General features: G+C 41.5%; 1 protein-coding gene across 1 annotated transcript in view; it reads right to left on the reverse strand.

Annotated features, from left to right (window-relative positions):
* Positions 1-23,298, reverse strand: part of LOC311143723 (growth factor receptor-bound protein 14-like) — a 49,241-nt gene extending 25,943 nt beyond the window's left edge. Inside the window, exons 1-3 of the mRNA XM_084179596.1 lie at positions 23,098-23,298; positions 22,454-22,668; positions 20,920-21,052 (exon numbers count right to left, since the gene is read on the reverse strand). Of these exons, the coding sequence (XP_084035722.1) occupies positions 20,920-21,052; positions 22,454-22,641 (321 nt within the window). The 5' untranslated portion in view covers positions 22,642-22,668; positions 23,098-23,298. The remainder of the gene's footprint in view (positions 1-20,919; positions 21,053-22,453; positions 22,669-23,097) is intronic.
* Between the last annotated feature and the right edge of the window lie 1,291 nt (positions 23,299-24,589).

Raw genomic sequence — 24,589 nt, forward strand, 5'->3', positions numbered from 1 at the left:
AAGAAATGGGGGTAGGGAGGCGTAATTTCAAACACATGGGATTTTAAAATGTTTTCCAAGCATTAGGTATGTCAAATCATATCTTCAACAAAGCCTAAGATAATTCTACCCCATAATCATTCAACCCACACACAACAGCACCAAATTCGCCCAAAAGTGTGTCACTGTGTCCCTAACAAAGTACTGTGTAGCATATTGCTCCAATTATCTTTTCTTTTTTTCATTCACAGCAGGTATGTAACAGTTCTGCATTAAAAAGATCACAGAGAAACTCAACAGTCATGCAATATTAACACAAAACACCAAATAAGCTACTAACAAATGCATCTAACATCACAACTTACCACTCTGTTGGGAGACAAGCAAACTTGTGAATTTGAGCTAACTCTGCAGCCTATGTATGGCTGAGTGCACAGCATTGTAAACCAGGCTTTTAGTGAGGAACATGGAAACATGCACCAGACAGGCAGACAGCGCAGGGCTGAGCAGAACAAAAAAAGCAGAGCAGAACAGCGAGTGAAAAGTAGAGCCCTTCGCTCTCTTTACTGCAGTGGAGCTGAAATGATCTAATTAGAAAGAGCTGCCTCTGATCACAGCGTTTCTCTGACTCCACAGATATATGTCACGTAGGCTCTGGCCCAATCACCTGCCACCTTTTCCTCAAGTAAAACAGCCCAGGATCAGCCTGCTCTGTTCCACAAACCCCAGGAGGAGGAGGAGGAAGAGGAGGAGGAGGAGGAGAAAAGAGTCACAAGGCTCGCTCCCCCTCCCTATTCACACAGCCATGGCAAGACGAGTTCTTAGCATAATGCCCTGCATGAGCTCAAAAGCAATTACAAAGGTGCTAGTTAAATGTAATGCTAGTTGGGTCAACTCTGTCTAAAGTTGACAGGGGTGGGTGGGGAGAGGGGGAGGGAGAGAGGCACAGTAAAGATCAGCTGGCTGCCTCTGTGTGCTTGGGTCTTGGTTTAAGGCGGATCGGTGGGGCAGGACGCGCCAGCCCTCTTTTGTGGAGAAAGGAGGTCACAGTGCTCCAGCAGGGCTGGGGTTAGTGCCCTTAAGGAGTCTGCAGCGAATCACAACCTCCAGCTATGACATCACCCCACAATGAAGTAGACGATCTAGTGTTTAATCAGTCAGTGCCGAGATTTACAAGCCAAAAAAAAAAGGATTTCCCTTTGTAGGTACCTAACAAAAGTAAAAGGGACTGCATTACTAGGATTACTTTAACAGCCAATGTCCCCTTGGTGGGTTGTCTGTACAGTAGACAGACAAGCTAATGAGACACTGTAATCATTTTTTGATTTTTAGTCATTTAGCAGACACTCTTATCCAGAGCAACTTACAGTTAGTGAGTGCATACATTCTTTTTTTTCTTTTTCATACTGGCCCCCCGTGGGAAACGAACCCACAACCCTGGCGCCATGCTCTACCAACTGAGCTACATCCCTGCCGGCCATTCCCTCCCCTATCCTGGACGATGCTGGGCCAATTGTGCGCCGCCCCATGGGTCTCCCGGTCGTGGCCGGCTACAACAGAGCCTGGGAGGTTATCTCCCATCTTGTACATTGCAACGCTTAGGTCACTCACATTGGAGTAGAAAGCTGAGGACGGTAATAATCTAAAAGCCCAGTGCACTTACTGTACTGTATAGAACATTACAATGCTTGAAATGCATTTCCATTGGTAGAAATGACAACAGGAAAAAGAGATGAAAATAGTGTGAAGGAGCCTCTAAATCAGGCTGTGGAAATAGCATCTAGGCAGGATTCCAGTTGTGTCCCTCTGTGGAAGTCACTTCCTGAGAATTTGCCAAATCAAATCTCCAAAGGATCGTGTTTCATGAGTAACAGGGAAGGGTTTGTCAGGGGGTGAAGAAGCTTTTAGTGCATTTCTCCTGAAGACGACAGGTTGACGTTAGTTCGTCAACTAGGGCTGTGATGGTCATGCAATTTTGGATGACGGTTATTGGTCAGCCAAATGACCGTGGTCACCGTTATAACCATTCGAATATCAAAATTAAATAATAATAATAAAATAAATATCCTCTCCTCTGCTCCTGACTGCATGTGCTGCCATAGAAATAGAATGAATAACACTGATGTAGGGAGGGGGGCGTTGCCTAAGAAACCGAAGACTCATTTTCTACAGCACCTTGCTTGTTTCAGCAAGGAGCAACAAAGTTTCATCACGTTGTTAAGAGTCCATGATACTGCAGAAACTGACTTAACCGCATGAATGGCAGGATTTTTTTTTTTTTTTTTTTTAAGGTTATTGCAGTTATTTTACTTTCATGACGGTCTTCATCCATAACCGTCGGTTACACGGTTTTACGGTAAATGTGCCAGCCCTATCCTCAACACAAATACACTGGAACGAATGCTTTTACACAAGGTTTAACATTTTTGTGCCAAGAGGATATTTTAATACAGATGAACTGCGCTGACAGAACATTTGTATTCATTTAAAGTTATTGTTTTATTACAATGCTACACGTGCATTATAAATTACTGTAGTGTTATGCATACTGCATGTAGCACTCTGTCTCTGTATATCTAACAAGAGAAACAATACGGCCTGTATGTCCCTATACTTGGGGTGATCTGCAGAACTCGATATAGACTGCATATCTCTTTATGAATTTCAATGTCTACCACCCTTTAGAGAGCTTTGGACAAATATTTGATGAGGTACTTAAAAAGGCATTCAACACGCAGCAACAATCAAATCCTTTGGTTCTGTCCTCATTTGGTGTCCTTTGGTGAACTACTCTCTTAATTGGAGATACAAGATTACAGACAGCAAAAGTTCACAACTCACTAACAGCAAAAACAAAGTGCATAGTTCAATCTAATGAATCCTTCAACAGTCTGAGCCGACACTAGTCTAAGGCTGATCCTATATGGGTTTGATCATTGTTCATAGCATGTTGGATATTTCAACTAGGGTTGAAATGACTGGCTACAGTATCCATGATAAATCACTTGGTCCAGGGAGTCAAATGAATGGCGAGGCCAGATAAAATGCTGCTGTGAACGGCTGCTTTCTGTGTCAATGAGCACAAAGAGGTGCATTCATCAGGTAGCCATGCTGCTCCATGTGCAGACCTACACTTGTTTTTATTTCAACAGACCACAACTCCAACTCCGACTGCCAAACTCACTTTTCTAAAGTGTCATACTACTAATATACCGGTAGTCATTGCGGTTGCTTTACAAAACCTTCCCTAGAAAGATTGATAAAGTCTGCTATTTTCTACCCGAGTTTATGACAACTTAAGTCCTTCATATTCTCTTCATTATATCCAAAGATAACACCTAAATATTACAAAGAGGATTGAATATATAAGGACTGCTTAATGCCTCAGTTCAAGTGAAAAGCAGTGCCGAGTGCAATCACAGTGATTCTGGAAGTATGCAACTAAATACCAAAGTGCATTTCGGTCCAAAGTAAATGTGAAGTGTGCCCATGATTAACTTCAGATAATCACAGCCGTTCTGGAAATGAGGAAACTTAAAACAATGACATACCCTGTGCAGTGGCTGACAGGGAAAAGGGCTGAGGGTAATAAGATAGGAGTTGGGCAACAGTGATAACGATAATGGTGATGACAGAGCTAAGCAGTGCTACGAGCTATGAACCAGTACTAACTGCAACCCAAACGGCCACGTTGTTGGACATACAAAATGTACAGAACTCCGGGAGGAAAGGAACATGATGTGCTGAGTCTCAATGTCTTCTATTGAGAAAGGAAAGGGAGTGAAAATCCAGACATTTGCAATGGCCTAAATATAGCGTTGTTAAGCAAAGCATAGACGGTTCTAGAAGTCCTCTTTATCTCAAGGACAGGATTGCGGACACCGGTTTACCAATTATTGTGTACTGGTTTTACCTTGAACTCCACTCCCACAGCTGCAGCGCTATCTGTGAGTGCCACAGCAGTGGCCTCAGCCCTGGGCTCGATTCAGTGTGTATCCACTGTACATCCACAGTGCCCTTCACTATGGCAAAGCCCTGGATGAGCTCAGTTAGCCAGGCTACGCCTCCACACGCTTCAACTCCCTGCCTGTCTGGACATAGCAGGTCTAGCTGCTACACCTGGACCTATGCAGTCTATTTTCCCTACTGCTCTTACTTTGAGGCATTTTAGTTCAACATTGTGCAGCTGTATATTCTACGTTTCTGCCACGTAATGTCAAACATTTCATTTCATGGGTCTGATTAATGCTAAACTTATTTTAAAAATAAATCTTCAGGTACTCAGAGGACACCAAACCAAGAAAATGTTGAAAGAGCATAAATAACGCTAGGTCAAACCTTTTACACATTTAACAGTGGTGCTCCTCAAGAGTGGTTCAACAGGCAACAGGCTCACATAGAACCTTGAAATGGCTCACTCTAGTGTCATTTTTGTCACACAGGTTTATAGACAATTATAGACACATATCTCAAGCTGTCAGATGTTTTGCATTCCAAATCACTTCTCAGTTCATTCATCGTTAGAGTGATATCATCACAATGTCTTAGTCTGAGTTCACAGTGTCTTTTGAAATACGTGGACACAATTGTGTTTTATTGTCAACCATTGTTTTGGAATAAGTGCTCTGACTGCAACATTTCATCACATTATTTTGCTGCTACTATACACATGCTAGTTCTATGGAAGCTTCTGGTGCAAAATGTAGGCCAGCTAGTCACACACAAAACCCACAACAGAGGAGGCTAGCTAACCTCAGAAGAAGCATGGGCCCTCCAATGACTGCCATATACTGTACTTCAGCAGTAAAGGGGAATATATACTGCAGACAAATACATGAATTTAATGTAAAGAAAATGTGATGACTGATAGGAAAGTGATATAAAAACTGAAGCACTTCCAAAGGATCAATCGAAACTACTTTATCTCTGGATTTGAAGTACGTTTTTTTCTCCAAGTCAAACTGGTTCAGAAACGTCGATGAATAAACAGATTTCCCACACATAGTTTTTCACTTCTATGTTTCTGAGCAGTTTAGTTTAATCCAATTGTTACTATGTAACACTGACACAATTAGGATAGTTAAAGAAAGCAGAAGTCATGCACAGGGTGGCAAAGAGAGGAAGGTACAGGCACGTTTCCTACCCGCTTCTGATGACAAAGTGGAGTAATGGCAGGCAAGGTGACTCTTCTCGTACGGAAATTCATGCTTCTTTCTTCAGTACACAACAACTAAGGTGAAATATATCCATATATCTTAATTGTAAATACTGGTATTCTATTAATTATTTTTGAAAAACCAAACACGTAATATCACACTGTTAATATCTAGATATTCAGAAGGCTTTCTACTCAGGGATTCTACTGTATGCTATAGAATGCACGTTGTACCTCTACAGTGAGGTCGTGCACACTGAATGTGTGAGACAGAGAAGTAATCTCTGAACAATAAACTCCTCCTTTGTCCTTGGAAAAAAATAATAAAAAATGTATCTTAAAGAAAGCCACTTTATCAAACCACAAACAAGTCTTGATCAAAATAGTTCCAGGGAGGACTACAGTTCTAATGCAGAAGGTCAGAGAAAGACAGAAAGCTAAAATTACTTTATATCAAGATTAAAAATGGTACACAAAAGTTAATAGGTGTATTATCTATAGTATTAACTATAGTAATGTAGTTGCCCATTTCTAGCAGCTCAGAGACTGTATTTCCATTGGTACAAATGCAACATGAGGTTTATTATTTTTTGATGAAAAGGAAAATTTTGACGGTAATCAATGGCCAGTCCTTTAATAGCATTGACACATATCTTTTCTTTACCAGAACAATATATACGATCATGTTTGTATATCCAATGATACCATTGTACTACAAATGGTAAAGTGTAGAAATGTTGTCAACTTTAGAATAATGTAATTTGCAAATACGTCCACAATATGATCTATCAAATCACATTTGACATACATTTCCATATTTAATTTATCCTAATTTCGTATCGTAAAAAGCTTGTAAATTAAGTGCAGATATAGGGAATGGATAATAGTGCATGGCTGATTTAATATCTATACGACAATACAGCAAGGAAAAGATGTGCATGAAACAGCCTTGTGGAAGAATCCAACAAATCTCAGTAGGCAGATAGAGAGGATTGGGGGAGAGGAGGTGGTTGGCAGACTGTGAATTGGGGGGTTCAAAATAGATCTGCACCAAGTTGTTCCCACAGCTACAATTGCCACAATTCATTATCCACATCTGTTTTACTGTAAGGATGAACAAAGAAGTCTTTATGAAATAAGAGCAGGCTGCTACAGTATGCATTAAAGTTAATGATGTAATAATGAAAGTCACTCTCAATGGTCTGATAAAGATGAGTTACACTGTGTGACAACAATGCTGACAAAGTTTTATAAATGTTTCCACTTAATATTACAAGAAGTAATCCCAAATGTGATCAGCTGTATTTAAGAATGTAACTGTAATCCAGTTACTTCATATTTGTAATCGGATCACGTAATCCCCGCTATATGTAATCCGTTACTACCCAACCCTGGTTACACATTAAATAAAGAGGTATTCAACGATGTCGTCGATGGGAAAAGAGGATTCGGCCCTGACAAAACCTCCATTTTAATTCCTTCTTTGCTAAACAATTATACTAGCTCCCTTAACTATTCAGCCAAATGCTCCTGCTGATAAGCTTAAACTTTTAAAACGTTTATGAGGTAAAAGGGGAATTTGATAATGATGATACTAGTTGTGGTTTTGTTGGAAAGGTTCAAGCGTTTCTTTTGTCTTATTAAATTAAAGGACAGCAGAAACATGTCCTTGAACACAGGAGACTAAAAACATCCAAGAGTGCTAGATCTCTTTTCATAAAACCCAGTAAGGCATTTAGCTAGGACCTATAATGGGTCACAGCCTAAAAGTGCCCAGAAATGCATTGTTAGATACGGACCACACATGCACAGGCCAGTTCGGCTCTGCTACATACTTCTTTCTGCAGGGAAAAGCTCAGCGTTTGAGCCAAAACTCTCCTATCAATCATAAAATGTCAAGCAGAGAAGGCAACTTCAGCGAGAAGATAACACACTGACTATTTTATGAGAAACAAGGAGACTACAAAAAAATATTTTAGTATTATTTTCCTAAAGGGCTGATAAATTATTTAATCAACCACATTCTATAGGCAAACAGATATCATTTTCCATTTTAGCAGACACTCTTACAGTAGTGAGTGCATACATTTTTCGTACTTGTCCCCCGTAGGAATCGAACCCACAACCCTGGCGTTGCAAGCACCATGCTCTACCAACTGAGCCACACAGGACCCCATTGGTATACACATTCATGAATTCAACAAGAAAACACATTTTGTTTCATTTTCAATACATTATCTGGCTTCATGTACATTAATAGGTAATTGAAAGAGCATGAAATGTACACCAACACAGTATACAGGTCAGAATCAGACCATGTACTGTAGTTTAGACTAAATCTGGACACATTGTAGAAGTGGGAGGATTCTTTGCACACTCCTTTCCTGACACTCCTTCCTTCCTCCCAGACCAGACAGGGGTGTGGGGGGGTTGGTGGGGTGTTGGCAGGCAGGCAGCACAGCAGTGAATTTCATACATTTCCCCTCATGAGAACAGAGGAGGAGTCCTTCCCAAGCTCACAGGCTCACTGTTTATCTGGAACCACAGCACATCGTCTTGAGAGCACAGACAAGCAGACGCTGCTAGTTATCCTAGAGTGCAAAAATGAATTTGAATTAATGGAGCCAGATTGATAACGGCGTCTCCGCAGCTCTCATAACAAAGCCGGCTCCAGACACTCTGTCCTTGACCAGGGCTTGATTCAAACAAGACCCCTCCACAGGCCCTGCCAGAGCTGAGCAGCAGGCCTGAGACTTGCCAGTCTGCAGGGATCACACACACACACACGCACAGACACACACATGTACACACAGCAGGGCTGGAGGTGGAGGAGGAACTGTATCTGACCCCACATGACTGCCTGCAAATAAAACTAACTCTTTATCAAATGCAGGTCTACAATTATGCATAAATACCTTTGTTGAGAGGTATCGCAACAGAAACACTGCTATCCTTGTACTTCTTTCTTTTCAACTGTACATTCAGTAAACTGTACATTCAAATTGATATTTTCAATCCATATTACAGCAGTATTTATTATGTGCTCTTAATATTATTTTATAACACAAAAACAATGCCCATTCTTATATCGTCCTATCCTCCTATCCTGCTTGACTTGACTGTGCCGGACCTGAAATCATAAGAGCATAAATCGTCCACCTAGACATGTGTACACAAGGTATAAGTTCCTTGTGATATGACACAGTGACAGCTCCAGACTGGTAGCAGACATTCCCATTGAGTCAGAAGGCAGAACTGAACACCAACACTGTCTGGAAGCAGGGGGTATGTCTGTCTGTCTGTCTGTCTGTCTGTCTGTCTGTCTGTCTGTCTGTCTGTCTGTCTGTCTGTCTGTCTGTCTGTCTGTCTGTCTGTCTGTCTGTCTGTCTGTCTGTCTGTCTGTCTGTCTGTCTGTCTGTCTGTCTGTCTGGTGAGGTGCCAAGCAGAGTGTCTTTCCACTCTCCCAGTTTGGTACACCTAAAAGTCTCTCACCAGAATACATGTGGACATATGCCCTTGTTGTATGACATCTATGTTGCCTCTGAGAAGTATTGACATCAGTATCATGCACTTTCTACTATGGATGGCTATTAAATGATGATATGGATGTTATTAAAATCGTTATGCAATTATAATAGTGAACAATTTGATTACAATGTAACCACCAATATCTTACAAATAAGGTGTTACAAATTACAAAATATCACAAAATATGACAGGCCTGCAAGTAGCTGTGTCATGGAACAATTTGCTTTACGTAAAGATGTTTATTTTCCAATAGTAGGCTCTTCACAACTACGTTCCCTACCACACAAACAACCATAGGGTCTACCTTGCATACCTTGCCAAGCATGGTATGGATTGAAGGGCTTTGTGCTAGCCTTTTGAGGGCCCTTGGTGCTGCAAAGACATGGTAGGAGCTATGTCCCTGGCATTGCCAATGGGATCTAACTTGAGGTCATGCTCCAAAGTGCACAAGTATTCTATTTCACAAGGTAGTCACATAAGTGGCTGAGGGAGCAGGAGTACTATAGGATACTGATTCACTTACTCCCCTTATCACCACATCTGCCCTCATAATCACTGGCTGCCATTAGCCCATGTACCCTCTCTTTCTTTCTTAGTGACAACATTTTGCACATTCTATGCACAGAGTTAAAACCCCAAATAATGTGAAAACAATAATTTAACAAATGCGATTAAACATTAAATATTATATACTGTGTAAAACAGTCACTACACAGTCTGTAACATACCCAAACACCAAAAAGTGTTTAAGATTGTAATAATCAGTGACGAAAGTGTCTACCCTAAAATAACACAACTGTATGTAAAATTGCAATAATTTAAACAACTTTACATCCCCAAAGACATTCGGTATTTGAATAATATTCTATAGAATGTTAATGAATTCGCTTGAAAAACCATTTGAATATTGAACAGTTTAACATTTAATATTGAATGTTGACAATGATGATAGAACACTCAAACAATGTGGGGCCAAACTGGTTCTGCCCATAAAACATATGATAGAGAACTAAAAATGGACAAGGGCAAATGATAAACACAATAGAAACGGATAACAAATTAACTCAACCATGTGTTAGAGATGCACAACAGAGCATGGTGCTTTTCTTGGAGAGTGCTGGTGAAGCTGATGTGAGATTCTACTTGCCCATAGAGGTTGTGGCAGTCATGACTTGGCCGCTTTGTTATGCAAATGCACCATGACACTGCAAATGCACGACTGACAGGGGCTCAGGCAAACTGCTTTCTCACGACTGGAATAGCTTTTAAAACCCATGTAAAACAAAGGCATGTCAAGCAAAGGACCTCGGTACAATTCCGAATGGGCATTCAGTCCAACCACAGTAAACTAAAACCTGGTCAATCACGCACAAGCACACTGGCTGCTCCGATTGTCACGGCAACTAGCACCAATGCAGACACCACCGCTACTAGTCTAGTCCTATCCCTATATCTTTAATAATTTAACACACTACTGTCTCCTTTTTGTGGGACAATGTGTTTCAAAAATAGGGAAGTAAAGTAATCCCATTTGTTATCCATGACTTTATCATTAAATATGATGATATACAGAAACTATAATCTGCGTCTTTTAAGAACAACTGAAGGCAATAAACAACTTGTCTAGTAGAAAACGAAGTATGTGGCATTGATATTAGTCAGAAACATTTATTCTAGTGTAAAAATTCACTACAAAGTGTAAAAAGGATCATTTTGGTCATAAAGTCAGTCACGTCCAAAACGGAGATTTGCGAGATAAAGTTGTATGTCACGGAATGAATTTATTTCACAGAATGAAAGTTACCATAACAGTTTTCCTTGGTTTGGGATTATTTAAATCCTGCCCATATGCCCATAGCTGGCAGCACCCAAGTAATCATCAATTCGGAGCGCAGCTACACGCGACCCGATCGTAATGCCCATTCCATGGTCAATTTGGTTTGACATTCGATATCCCTATGGGGCTAGTTAGGGACAATCAGGTAATTACACAATGTACACGAGACGTCAATAGTAGAGCCCGACAGATTTATCGGTGGACCGTTTACGGATGTATTTGCATCAGCGTTTAATCCACCAAAAAGGACCGATATACAGTGAATTCGGAAAGTATTCAGACCCCCAATCTCCACACAATACACCATAATGACAAAGCAAAAACAGGTTTTTAGACCCTTCACTCAGTACTTTGTTGAAGCACCTTTGGCAGCGATTACAGCCTTGAGTCTTCTTGGGTATGACACTACAAGCTTGGCACACCTGTATTTGGGGAGTTTCTCCCATTCTTCTCTGCAGATCCTCTCAAGCTCTGTCAGGTTGGATGGGGAGCGTTGCTGCACAGCTATTTTCAGGTCTCTCCAGAGATATTAGATCGGGTTCAAGTCCAGGCTCTGGCTGGGCCACTCAAGGACATTCAGAGACATGTCCCGAAGCCACTCCTGCATTGTCTTGGCTGTGTGCTTAGGGTTGTTGTCCTGTTGGAAGGTGAACTGTCGCCACAGTCTGAGGTCCTGACCGCTCTGGAGCAGGTTTTCATCAAGGATCTCTCTGTACTTTGCTCCGTTCATCTTTCCCTCGATCCTGACTAGTCTCCCAGTCCCTGCCACTGAAAAACATCCACACAGCATGATGCTGCCACCACCATGCTTCACCGTAGGAATGGTGCCTGGTTTCCTACAGATGTGATGCTTGGCATTCAGGCCAAAGAGTTCAATCTTGGTTGTATCAGACCAGAAATCTTGTTTCTCATGGTCTGAGAGTCCTTTAGGTGCCTTTTAGGTAAACTCCAAGCGGGCCACTCTACCATAAAGGCCTGATTGGTGGAGTGCTGCAGAGATGGTTGTCCTTCTGGAAGGTTATCCCATCTCCACAGAGGAACTCTGGAGCTCTGTCAACGTGACCATCGAGTTCTTGGTCACCACCCTGACCAAGGCCCTTACCCCCGATTGCTCAGTTTGGCCGGGCGGCCAGCTCTAGGAAGAGTCTTGGTGGTTCCAAACTTCTTCCATTTAAAAATGATGGAGGCCACTGTGTTCTTGGGGACCTTCAATGCTACAGAAATATTTTGGTACCCTTCCCCAGATCTATGCCTCGACATAATCCTGTCTCAGAGTTCTACGGACAATTCCTTCGACCGCATGGCTTGGTTTTTGCTGTGACATGCACTGTCAACTGTGGGACCTTATATGGACAGGTGTGTGCCTTTCCAAATCATGTCCAATCAATTGAATTTACCACAGGTGGACTCCAATCAAGTTCTAGAAACATCAAGGATGATCAATAGAAACAGGATGCACCTGAACTCAATTTTGAGTCTCATAGAAAAGGGTCTGAATAATTATGTAAATACTTGTTATTTATTTCTTTTTTACTGTTTTCGCTTTGTCATTATGGAGTACAGTGTGTAGATTGATGAGGAAAAAATTAATGTAATCCATTTTAGAATAAGGCTGTAATGTAACAAAATGTGGAAAAGGGAGTGGTTCTAAATACTTTCCGAATGCACTGTAAGATACGGAGAAAACGCTTGAAAAAAAGCTGTTCTTCGAAGAATGACTATTTTGCATTTCATTATTTGTTCTGAAGAGGTCGGCCTTTACATGGCCCATGAATTGGGGTATCGGCCTGCTCTGTGACATCCACAGATTGCAGTTCTGTGGAGTTTGCACAAATAGTAGTGTCGTAGCTCATATTAGGGAACTTTAACTGCGGGAAATCGCCTCACTATACAGGCTATTGTGCGTGTTGAATGTTCATGTTGCGGTGTGTTGCCTTGCCTGTGGATCTTGGGTGCATGGAGTGGGGTATCAGCCTACTCAGTGACATCCACAGAACACAACTGTGAAGAGTTTTCTTACTGCAGGACTTTGAAACCAGTGTGAAATGAGCCACATTAAAGGGAAATCTATGTGAAAGTGGCACGTTTCTTTGTAGTAAAAAATATAGAGAAAGATAAGTGTTTCCAATGACACCATCAACCAATTAGTAGGCAATGTCTACTCACAATTGGTCAAAATCACACGATGCACACGAACACTGATGTAATTGGAAACACTGATCTTCCTCTACCTTTTTTACTACAAAACATAGAAACACACAATTTTCACATATGTTGCTGTTGGGGTGGGGCTGGAGATTATGAATATGAAGATGAATTTTTTTCTTTAAGCGCACCAGTCAACCTACTACGTATTGAGTCTAATCAAATGTTATTTTTTTCATGCTTTGCAAGTAAACACCAAGTGTAGACTAACAGTGAAATGCTTACATACGGGTCCTTTTTTAACAATGTGGAGTTAAAGATAAAACATTTAATTAAAAATATATAAATAGTGACGCAGGGAATAAATACACAGTGAATAACAATGACGAGTACAAATAACATGGCTATATACAGGGAATACCAGTACCGAGTCAATGTGCAGGGGTACGAGGTAATTGAGGTTGCTATGTACAAGTACAGTGGGGAGAACAAATATTTGATACACTGCCGATTTTGCAGGTTTTCCTACTTACAAAGCATGTAGAGGTCTGTAATTTTTATCATAGGTACACTTCAACTGTGAGAGACGGAATCTAAAACAAAAATCCAGAAAATCACATTGTATGATTTTTAAGTAATTAATTTGCATTTTATTGCATGACATAAGTATTTGATCACCTACCAACCAGTAAGAATTCCGGCTCTCACAGACCTGTTAGTTTTTCTTTAAGAAGCCTTCCTGTTCTCCACTCATTCCCTGTATTTACTGCACCTGTTTGAACTTGTTACCTGTATAAAAGACACCTGTCCACACACTCAATCAAACAGACTCCAACCTCTCCACAATAGCCAAGACCAGAGAGCTGTGTAAGGACATCAGGGATAAAATTGTAGACCTGCACAAGGCTGGGATGGGCTACAGGACAATAGGCAAGCAGCTTGGTGAGAAGGCAACAACTGTTGGCGCAATTATTAGAAAATGGAAGAAGTTCAAGATGACGGTCAATCACCCTCGGGCTGGGGCTCCATGCAAGATCTCACCTCGTGGGGCATCAATGATCATGAGGAAGGTGAGGGATCAGCCCAGAACTACACGGCAGGACCTGGTCAATGACCTGAAGAGAGCTGGGACCACAGTCTCAGAGAAAACCATTAGTAACACACTACGCCGTCATGGATTAAAATCCTGCAGCGCATGCAAGGTCCCCCTGCTCAAGCCAGTGCATGTCCAGGCCCGTCTGAAGTTTGCCAATGACCATCTGGATGATCCAGAGGAGGAATGGGAGAAGGTCATGTGGTCTGATGAGACAAAAATAGAGCTTTTTGGTCTAAACTCCACTCGCCGTGTTTGGAGGAAGAAGAAGGATGAGTACAACCCCAAGAACACCATCCCAACCGGGAGGTGGAAACATCATACTTTGGGGATGCTTTTCTGCAAAGGGGACAGGACGACTGCACCGTATTGAGGGGAGGATGGATGGGGCCATGTATCGCGAGATCTTGGTCAACAACCTCCTTCCCTCAGTAAGAGCATTGAAGATGGGTCGTGGCTGGGTCTTCCAGCATGACAACGACCCGAAACACACAGCCAGGGCAACTAAGGAGTGGCTCCGTAAGAAGCATCTCAAGGGCCTGGAGTGGCCTAGCCAGTCTCCAGACCTGAACCCAATAGAACATTTTTGGAGGGAGCTGAAAGTCCGTATTGCCCAGCGACAGCCCCGAAACCTGAAGGATCTGGAGAAGGTCTGTATGGAGGAGTGGGCCAAAATCCCTGCTGCAGTGTGTGCAAACCTGGTCAAGACCTACAGGAATCGTATGATCGCTGTAATTGCAAACAAAGGTTTCTGTACCAAATATTAAGTTCTGCTTTTCTGATGTATCAAATACTTATGTCATGCAATAAAATGCAAATTAATTACTTTAAAATCATACAATGTGATTTTCTGGAAAAAAAAAATTGATTCCGTCTCTCACAGTTGAAGTGTACTATGATAAAAATTACAGACCTCTACATGCTTTGTAAGTAGGAAAACCTGCAAAATCGGCAGTGTATCAAATACTTGTTCTACCCACTGTAGGTAGGGTTAAAGTGACTAGGCAACAGGATAGATAGTAGTAGCATCAGTGGGTAGCCATTTGATTAGCTACAGTTGAAGTCGGAAGTTTACATGTGGTCCTCTGTAGCTCAGCTGGTAGAGCATGGCGCTTGTAACGCCAAGGTAGTGGGTTCGATCCCCGGGACCACCCATACGTAAAAATGTATGCATGCATGACTGTAAGTCGCTTTGGATAAAAGTGTCTGCTAAATGGCGTATTATATAAGTCTATCCTTCCTTAGCGCCCTACAGCAAGACTGGACAGTATCACCCAACGCAACTACACCAGTCGGAGAGGAGAGTGAACTACTGTTACTGCTTCTACGGTGAGTGCTGAGTAGATAGAATCTTGCCAGCACAATAAAGTGCTAAAAATGCACACTGGCCATATGCTGTTACATGAAGTGTCATGGTAGGGTGGTGGGTGGGTGTTGTAACAAACAATGGATGATATGCCCAAATGTAAAGCAAGTGCTGTGCTAATAAAGTTCAACTCTGTGGTAACGTTAACGTTACAGCCCTTTAGTGAAGCCTGCAAAATCCAGTTCTGTCATTCAAATGTTGACAGAGACACTAAAAAAACATAGCAGGTTACAAAGTAGTGCTTCGTAGCTATGTTTGATGTAGAGGTTGCCACCCACATCTAGCCAGTTTTGTTACAGCCTGAATTCAAAATAGATTAAATCGTTTTTTTTCTCACCCATTTACACACAATACCCCATCATGACAAAGTGAAAATATGCTTTAGAAATTGTAGAACATTTATAGAAAATGTAATACAGTAGTATAGTATCTAATTTACATAAGTATTCACATCCCTGAGTTAACACATTATAATCACCTTTGGCAGCAATTACAGCTGTGAGTATTTCTGGGTAAATCTCTAAGAGCTTTGCACACCTAGATTGTACACTATTTTGTACATTATTGTTTTAATTATTCAATTTCTGTCAAGAAAGTCTTGCCATAGATTTACAAGCCGATTTAAGTCAAAACTGTAACTAGGCCACTCAGGAACATTCAATGTCGTCTTGGTAAGCAACTCCTGTGTATATTTAGCATTGTGTTTTCAGTTATTGTCCTGCTGAAAGTTGAATTAATCTCCCAGTGTCTGGTGGAAAGCAGACTGAATCAGGTTTTCCTCCAGGATTTTGCCTGTGCTTAGCTCCATTCCATTTATTTTTTATCCTGAAAAACTCCCCAGTCCTTAACGATTGCAAGCATACCTGTAACATGATGCAGCCACCAATATGCTTGAAAATATGGAGAGTGGACTCAGTAATGTGTTGTATTGGATTTGCCCCAAACATAACACTTTGTATTCAGGACAAAAAGTGTATTGCTTTGCCACATTTTTTGCAGTATTACTTTAGTGCCTTGTTGCAAACAGGATGCATGTTTTGGAATATTGTTATTCTGTACAGGCTTCTTCTTTTCACTCTGTCATTTAGGTTAGTATTGTGGACTAACTACAATGTTGTGCATCCATCCTCAGTTTTCTCCTATCACAGCCATTACACTCTGTAACTGTTTTAGACACCATTGGCCTCAAGGTGAAATCCCTGAGCGGTTTCCACCCTCTCCAGCAACTGAGTTAGGAAGGACGCCTGTATCTTTGTAGTGACTGGGTGTATTGATACACCATCCAAAGTGTAATTAATAACTTCATCATGCTCAAACGGATATTCCATGTCTGTATTTTTTTTTTTTTACCCATCTACCTATAGGTGCCCTTCTTTGCAAGGCATTGGAAAACATCCCTGGTCTTTGTGGTTGAATCTGTGTTGGAAATTCACTGCTCGACTGAGGGACCTTACAGATAATTGTATGTGTGGGGTACAGAGATGAGGTAGTCATTCAAAAATAATGTTAAACACTATTATTGCACACAGAATGAGTCCATGCAACTTATTATGTGACTTGTTTAGGCTAGCCATAACAAAGGGGTTGAATATTTATTGACTAAAGCTATTTCAGCTTTTCATTTTTAATTAATTTCAATACAATTCTAAAAACATAATTCCACTTTCACATTATGGAATATTGTGTGTAGGCCAGTGAGACAAAATCTCATTTTAATTCATTTTAAATTCAGGCTGTAACAACAACATTTTGAAAAAGTCAAAGGGTGTAAATACTTTCTGAAGGCACTGTACATATGTGGTTTGCGGAGTTAGCGAGGTAACTTTGGTCAACTCTGAGTTCAACTCCGGATAACCAGTACCACGGTAGTGGCTCACCTTTTAGCCATGTAAATCTCTATGGCAATGAATCCTTTACAACTAACCTGCTCCTGGGCAGACTAACTCAGGGCTGGCTAACTCAGAGGTGAGGACCAATGAAATCAGATACCCTCCCTCACGCAAAGATTGTGTCATCATCCCTTTCATTTGAGGAAGACGACTGATTCAATATTCTATTAACCCTTTACTGCAGTGGGCTAAATCAGGGTCACACAGAGTGTTTCTTGGTAGTCTTAAACAAATCTACTTTGAAACAAAAGTATACTCCTCACACACATGGTTATGGGCTTTTAAAAAATAAGACACCTGTACCATGTCAGATACAGAGTTTAAATGTATTACATTTTGGGTTTGCATCCCAATATTACACTTTATATGCATAACAGAAGACTGAAATATAACACAACAGTTTGAAATAGAAACACAGTATTTTCTGTAAAAAAAGAAAATAATAATTATGAAATTATGAAAGATATTAATAACATTCCACCCATGAGGCCACTAGGTCATTTGACTGCAGGAAAGGGCTACATCACATGTTTTTTTTGTGTAAAAAAATTATAATGTTAAAAAACCTATCACATTACACATTTAGTAATGACAGAATGCATTTGAAACTTCACGCACAGTAAAACGTGTGTATGACTAAATACAATTATTTTATCGATAGGAGTGACAAAAAAGGTGCTTGTGCATTGATAAGCACACCAAAGCACACCAAAGACGGCATTAACAATAAGTAATAACAAGCATATTTTACACCATAGCCTGCTGAGTTTGCAAGAATTTGCACTGACTCGCCCATGGGTCATTCCACCTCAAAAAGCACAAGAAACACCCACCATCTCAGATTGTTCTGAAATTGTTTCTGTTAGAAACAGATAAGATTAGCATTCCTGCAACATTATTTTGATGAAATATAATTTGATCTCTGAGAAATTAAGCTAGTTTATTGCACCCAAATTGGCCGTTTGAATTTATAGGATTAAAATAATATTAAATAAATATAGTACATAACATCCGATTTGGACCAAACTTTTTCTAACAATGAGTTAGACATGAAGAATCCAAAGAAATTGTCAAAAGCCACCCACGGACCCCCCACACCCCACGTCAATCACACCCCAATAACGAGTATATAATATAGGTTCTCTATATCAGATGGAGGGTGTCATGGCTTGCTGAAATGACATGGAATGACCCTAATGGATTGATGTTTTAGCATTGTCTCAATTAAGAGTTTGGCATTTTACTAGCAACGTGTGACATGTACACGCGCAGTTACAAGACCGCTAGAGTTAGCGGAAAGCGGACGAGCAATATCCACCATCGTAGTACGGATGAAGCCTGAGCTGGAATGTGAAGGTAACTGAAGCTGGCTAGCTTTAGAAAACCCTGACTAGATCTAGCTTCAATCGTAGTATACCCCTCTGATTAGACTGTTTCAAATTATCTAGAAGGTTGACTGTAACTGTGCACTGTTTTGGCCGAGTGAAAGTTCCCCCATTCGAACACACACACAACAGACACCCACATCAAAGCCTCCAAGACCCAAATCTCGTTCACAGTCGCATTACCTAATGAGGAGAATTGAAACCGAGGCTAAATCAGGAAGTTCAGCCCCACTTTAAATGTTGAGAGTAAGCCATTTTGCCTAGAGACAGACTACCCTCAAAGACAGACTGGGGGATTCAATAGACAGACTTGTCACACCCATTTATGGGGGTTGGGGGGTGGGGGGGAGATAGGGCAGTGATTTCACTGGTTTCTCAAGTGCTGTTGAAGATGGGTCATGACCCTGCGACTGGGGGATTGTGACACATAAACAGCTGGCCAGTTTGACATATTCCCTTTGTCTCGACAATGGCACAGCTCAAAAGGCTGAGTGAAAGCCTGTCAGCCTAATCAGGTGAGAATGCAGCTCTCATCATTGTGTTACATAAGGAGGACATTGAGACAGGCTAACAAGGAGCCACACTGTTCCAGCCCCCGGTCACCAAGGTGTCATTCTACATACTTCTTCACTGCTGAGAAATCGAACTATTTCACTTTCGACAATCAAAAGAGAATGCCAAATCCATGCTAATCCCCTGGACTTTTTCAAACAATAGAGTGAGGGGATCATTAGAGAAATGCAATCACTCTCTAATTTTCCAATGTGAATCCTGGGTCAAGTGGAAAGGGGATCGGGTATAAAGGGCTCATTTGAGACTGCCGTATCAAGTGAAGACTGACACTTTAGTTTCTTTGGGGAAGATAATCAAGCTCTACAATCATCTTATCAGACTATATACAGAAGAACAAACAACAATCTGATTACCTCCCTTTAGCAAATCACAAAATATTCTAAATCGCACTGGCGCCGGAGACAACTGGAGAATGACAAATACATTCTGAAAGCAACTCATTATTTAAAGCTGAGGAGCGAAGTCTAATGCTGCTGATATTCTTTGGTTAGCACTGAGCTCTGTAATTTCAGGCTTTACAATGAGTCAGAGGTCTGAGTTGGGCTAACCCCCCCTTGCCTCATCCCCTCCCCTCCCCCAGCCAGAGATTCCCAGTGAGTGTAATTAACACCTGCAGGGAACCAATCGCCTCCAGGGAATGGGTGGTGTGGTCATCGAACGAGCCACAGCCAGCCTGACTTGACAGTCTTGGGGATAATGTATAGCAGGCTTTCCGTTTTGACGTTCAGTCATTTCTTAAAGCATAACCATAATTGCTAGCTTGGAACATAATGAATGTGCTCCCAGTTTAGTAAATGGCACCGAGCATGGGTTCTGTAAAAGCTCATATATCATACAGTACAGATTCAACATTGGCACAAATCGAATCAAATCCGTGCAGTATAAAAATAACATTGCTCCTGACCTACAATGATAAAATGTAAATGTTTTCATTCAAATCAAAATGAGATTAGTTTTGTTTTTACTTCACTAATTACAATTAGTCTGTAGATCAGGATCAGCAACAGCAGTTGTGTGACCATGTTGTATGGTTTTCCGCAGTGCAGGCTGAATCGAATCCCCTCCCAAAAAAGTATTACTTTTTTTAAAACTTACTTTAAGTTAGTTAAGGTAATATCCTGTACAATAACTAGTGTATACAATTCATCTGCTGTAAGGTGAAATAATAAACCTAATCCCAAAACCTAAACGTTAATTCTCTCTTCTCTGCTCTAGGTGGGAGACAGCCACAAATAACCTATACCGATAACCAACCGAAAATGATAAACTCTTACCATGTAATTGCATCGCAGTTTCTATATATGTAACTACAATGTTGTTACTACAGTTATTACTGTGTAGTTACATAGGTATAGGGACAAGTTAAGGTACTGAAGAGTTATTCATTTAAGCACAGGAATTCCATGTGATCAGATGAAGCAGAACCGAACAGAGCCAGGGATCCAGTAAGGAGTGAACGCTGATCCAGAGCCAGCTCTCCTCTCCCCCACATTCAGACACCACTCTCTCCAACTTTCTATGGCTTCGTCCCAAATGTCACCCTATTCCGAATGTAGTGCATTAATTTTGACATTAGCCATTAGACCAGGTGTGCTGTTCATTGTAACACTAGTGCTGATGCAGAAGTAAAGTCAGGATCTCACAATCACACGTTGTGTGGATTCCCTGTAGAGTGTGCTGACAAGGCATTCTCATCCCCTCATTTATCCTCATTTTCATACTTGCACAACTGGTTCTGCGTCCTCACGCCCTGCACTATCAGACGCTTAGTGCACGCCAAACATGATCGAGCTAAGGGTGAATTTTAATTTACACGTGTCTTGCGGCTTGTTTTTCTTTCTGGCAGTGTCATACTATTTAGAATTACATGTAATGCCTGAGATTTTCAACTGGAAAACATAACGGGGAAATGATGTTCTCTATAATATAATATATAGAGAACATAGACTGTAATAAAATATCTGCTCACTTGAGTTGGGCCGCTTTTGGTCCAGGGTAATAAACAATCAGAGACGAGGGATGAGACGGTTGAGGGAATGAGTTCTGGGAAAGGGTTTGGAACTGGGGCAGCCAGCAGAGACTCCTCTCCCTCTTTACTCTTCCTGGAGAAAGGGAAAGAAGAAGTATATAAAACAGAGGCAGCCATGCTAATGTCATTGGGATTGTATATTAGATTGCTGGAGGGCTGTCTGACTGGAGCCTACCGAGAGAGTCATGGGATCTCCTTAGCCTCTACCTGAGATATCAGATTTTACAGTCTATACCCAAACTGAAGCTTGAGTATGGCCAGCTTGTGTTCTATACCTCCTCTCTATTGTTAGGGTCTTTGTTAAGGACAATGTGTCTTCTGTACATTCGAGGGGATCAGTATGACTGAACAGGTGATACTCTCAGACAGACAGACATGGCTGACAGACAGTGACACTGGCCATGCCTGCGACTATGTTGCGCCCCCCCCCCCTCAGCCAGTCAGACGACACACCCAGCAGAGGGACAAACAGATATTTGATAAAACAATAGATAACAATGCACCCTTCACTTCAGAGGAGGCCGCTTAGAAATAGCACTTTGGAGCCTAGCTCTCTCCAAGTTTGCATTAAGCCCAGTAAACGTGACATTAATCAAGACAGTGTTTGGCGATACACCATCTATACATTCTGTATAGGCTACAATCTGTATACCCGTGTTGCCCCATTCATGCATTGCATAGTGAATCCACAACTGAAATACAGTGTATAATCCTTATGTTAATCTGACATGGATTTCTGATAGTGTCTGTATGAGAGAGCGGCCATGATGGCTGTTATGTTGTTTACTTCTCAAAGCGCAGCAAGCGTGTCCGTTTAATCCGTTCACATCAAAATCAAGCAGAAAAAAACAACCCTGTCCGTGTGGGAATGACCGGGCTGACAAAAGCGTCAACACATTCTCCAGTAGTAGCATGAGAAGATATGAAATTGAGATTTAACACAGTTTATGTGTGAAGGCCTTGAATGGTAAAAGGTGGCTCACATTGACATTTCCTTACTGCTCTGTAAACACACAGCAGTTACTAAGTTACTAATTACAAGCAGCAAAGTAACAGGTGCTTGATTCGAGTCCAGTTCTTTCAGTGTACTATCAAAATTGGGTAAAACTATCCTCTCGTTGACAGTTGTGTGTTCACCACAAGTGTTTACAGGTACAAAGTCTACAGCTTGTTTTAAATGGGACCTCTGTGCCCTGCTGCTGCGAACACAAAGGCTGTACTATTCCTCTGTAGGAGAGCACATTGTATGAGCTCACTAATCACATATGTTAAAGATTAACTTCAAGTAGTGACTTACAGTATAAACTAAGATAGATATGCTGAGGCCCTTGGATAAAATGCTGGGATTTATATTCCTAACACATTTATGAGGTTTGTGTTTTAGACAGTTAATTGAAAAATATAATGGCAAAAAATAAATACATTAAATAACACTCATTCACACCAGCCATTCCAAAGGAGAAATAAACCATACCTATTTCCTTTGCAGACAGCAGTCTTGGAGAGCTGGGCATTTGGTGGTTGTAAAGAAGCATGCAAAGGGATGAGGGATGGGCTGGAAAAGCCACTCACATTACCCTTCCCACTCCCAAAAATCTCTGCTTTCTCTCCGAGGCAGCCAGAGGTGTGTATGTCTTCCAGTGTGTTATTCATATCACTCATGGGGGCCGGCTATATCCAAGGCATCATCTGGAGCAGAGAAAAGAGACGAGCTGTTGGACTGGAGTGTAGAGTGTGCAGGGCAGTAGCAGAGCAGAGCAAAGTGAGAGAGGGAGCGAGAGCTGGCTGGGCTCTGTCTGATCACAGCACACAGCAGACACAAACTTCGCCGCAAGGCTCATCTGCTGCCCATGAGGCTGGCCCAGTGGGGCAAAATGAACCCTCCTACCAAAACATGATCCACCACAATAAAGTTATTTTTAACGCAATGACTCCCAAATGAGCCCTCTTAACTTTGACACAGTGGCGTATTAAAATCCACAAATTTGTCTCTCTCCCTGTCGTCTGGGCTTTTTTTTCTGGTCTGGGTTTAGATGTTAATTTTCCATGTTTTTTATTTTTTATTTTTTATTCTCTCCCACTACCTGGAAAACAGACCTGCACACAAAGCACACTTACACAAAGGGTTGTTCGTTGTTGGTATGCAACTTATCTCTGTAATGAGTCCTGGAGGTCTGCCAGACTGTAAGACCAATCGTTCCTTTGTCACAGACTTCACACTGAGGTCCCGACTGCACTTTAAACTGAGCCCTGTGCTGGACTGGATGCATGTCGAAGTGGAGAGTATCCCAGACAGTGACTCAGTTGTGGTGTGGTGGGCTGTGGTGTGGTAGGCTATGTCATTCTGTGACAGCCAGCCAGGCAATATGTGGGGGATGGTTGACGTGATAACATCTATCTGAAAGGTAATGTGTAACAGAGACTGGGCTAGGGCTGAGAGGCTACTGTAGATAATGACTGCCTGCATGTGATTAAGGTAACATCTGGTCGCAGTACCAGTTTACTTAGCTTGCTGAAATCTAGATGACAGAACTTCGGTCAACACAAAACTTAGCAAATGTTTCTAACTGGGCATTCCCATGTAAAAAGCCCCATGAGCACTAAAGTGAAGTTCATAGGAGCACATCAAATTGGGTGTCAAATGAAAGTTGAGTCTATATTTTGGGGAAATTAAGGCATGCATACATTTTTCTACCATTATCCATCCTAAAAATGTGGAATAAGCAAAGGCTTGATTGCTGGTCAAACAGATGGAAAACGGGTCTTAGAAAACATTTAGCAAAATAAGTATTAAAAAGGTATTATACAGTGCATTCAGAAAGTATTCAGACCCCTTGACTTTTTCTACATTTTGTTACGTTACAGCCTTATTCTAAAATGAATTGAAAGGTTTTTTCACCCTCTTCAATCTACACACAATACTCCATAATGACAAAGCAAAAACTGCTTTTGTGTGTGCAAATTTATAAAAAAATAAAAAAATGAAATATCACATTTACATAAGTATTCAGACCCTTTACTCAGTACTTTGTTGAAGCACCTTTGGCAGCGATTACAGCCTTGAGTATTCTTGGGTATGACGCTACAAGCTTGGCACACCTGTATTTGGAGAGTTTCTCCCATTCTTCTCTGCAGATCCTCTCAAGCTCTGTTAGGTTGGATGGGGAGCATCGCTGCACAGCTATTTTCAGGTCTCTCCAGAGATGTTAGTTCGGGTTCAAGTCTGGGCTCTGGCTGGACCACTCAAGGACATTCAGAGACTTGTCCCAAAGCCACTCCAGCATTGTCTTGGCTGGAGTGGCTTGTTGGAAGGTGAACCTTCGCCCCAGTCTGAGGTCCTGAGTGCTCTGGAGCAGGTTTTCATGAAGGACCTCTCTGCACTTTGCTCCATTCATCTTTCCCTCGATCCTGTCTAGTCTCCCAGTCCCTGCTGCTGAAAAACATCGCCACAACATGATGCTGCCACCACCATGCTTCACCATAGGGATTGTGCCAGGTTTCCTCCAGACGTGACACTTGGCATTCAGGCCAAAGAGTTCAATCTTGGTTTTATCAGACCAGAGAATCTTGTTTCTCATGGTCTGAGAGTCCTTTAGGTGCCTTTTGGCAA

The sequence above is a fragment of the Coregonus lavaretus genome (genome assembly GCF_964263955.1).
Source record: "Coregonus lavaretus genome assembly, chromosome: 16".
In the NCBI taxonomy this organism is placed as follows: domain Eukaryota; kingdom Metazoa; phylum Chordata; class Actinopteri; order Salmoniformes; family Salmonidae; genus Coregonus; species Coregonus lavaretus.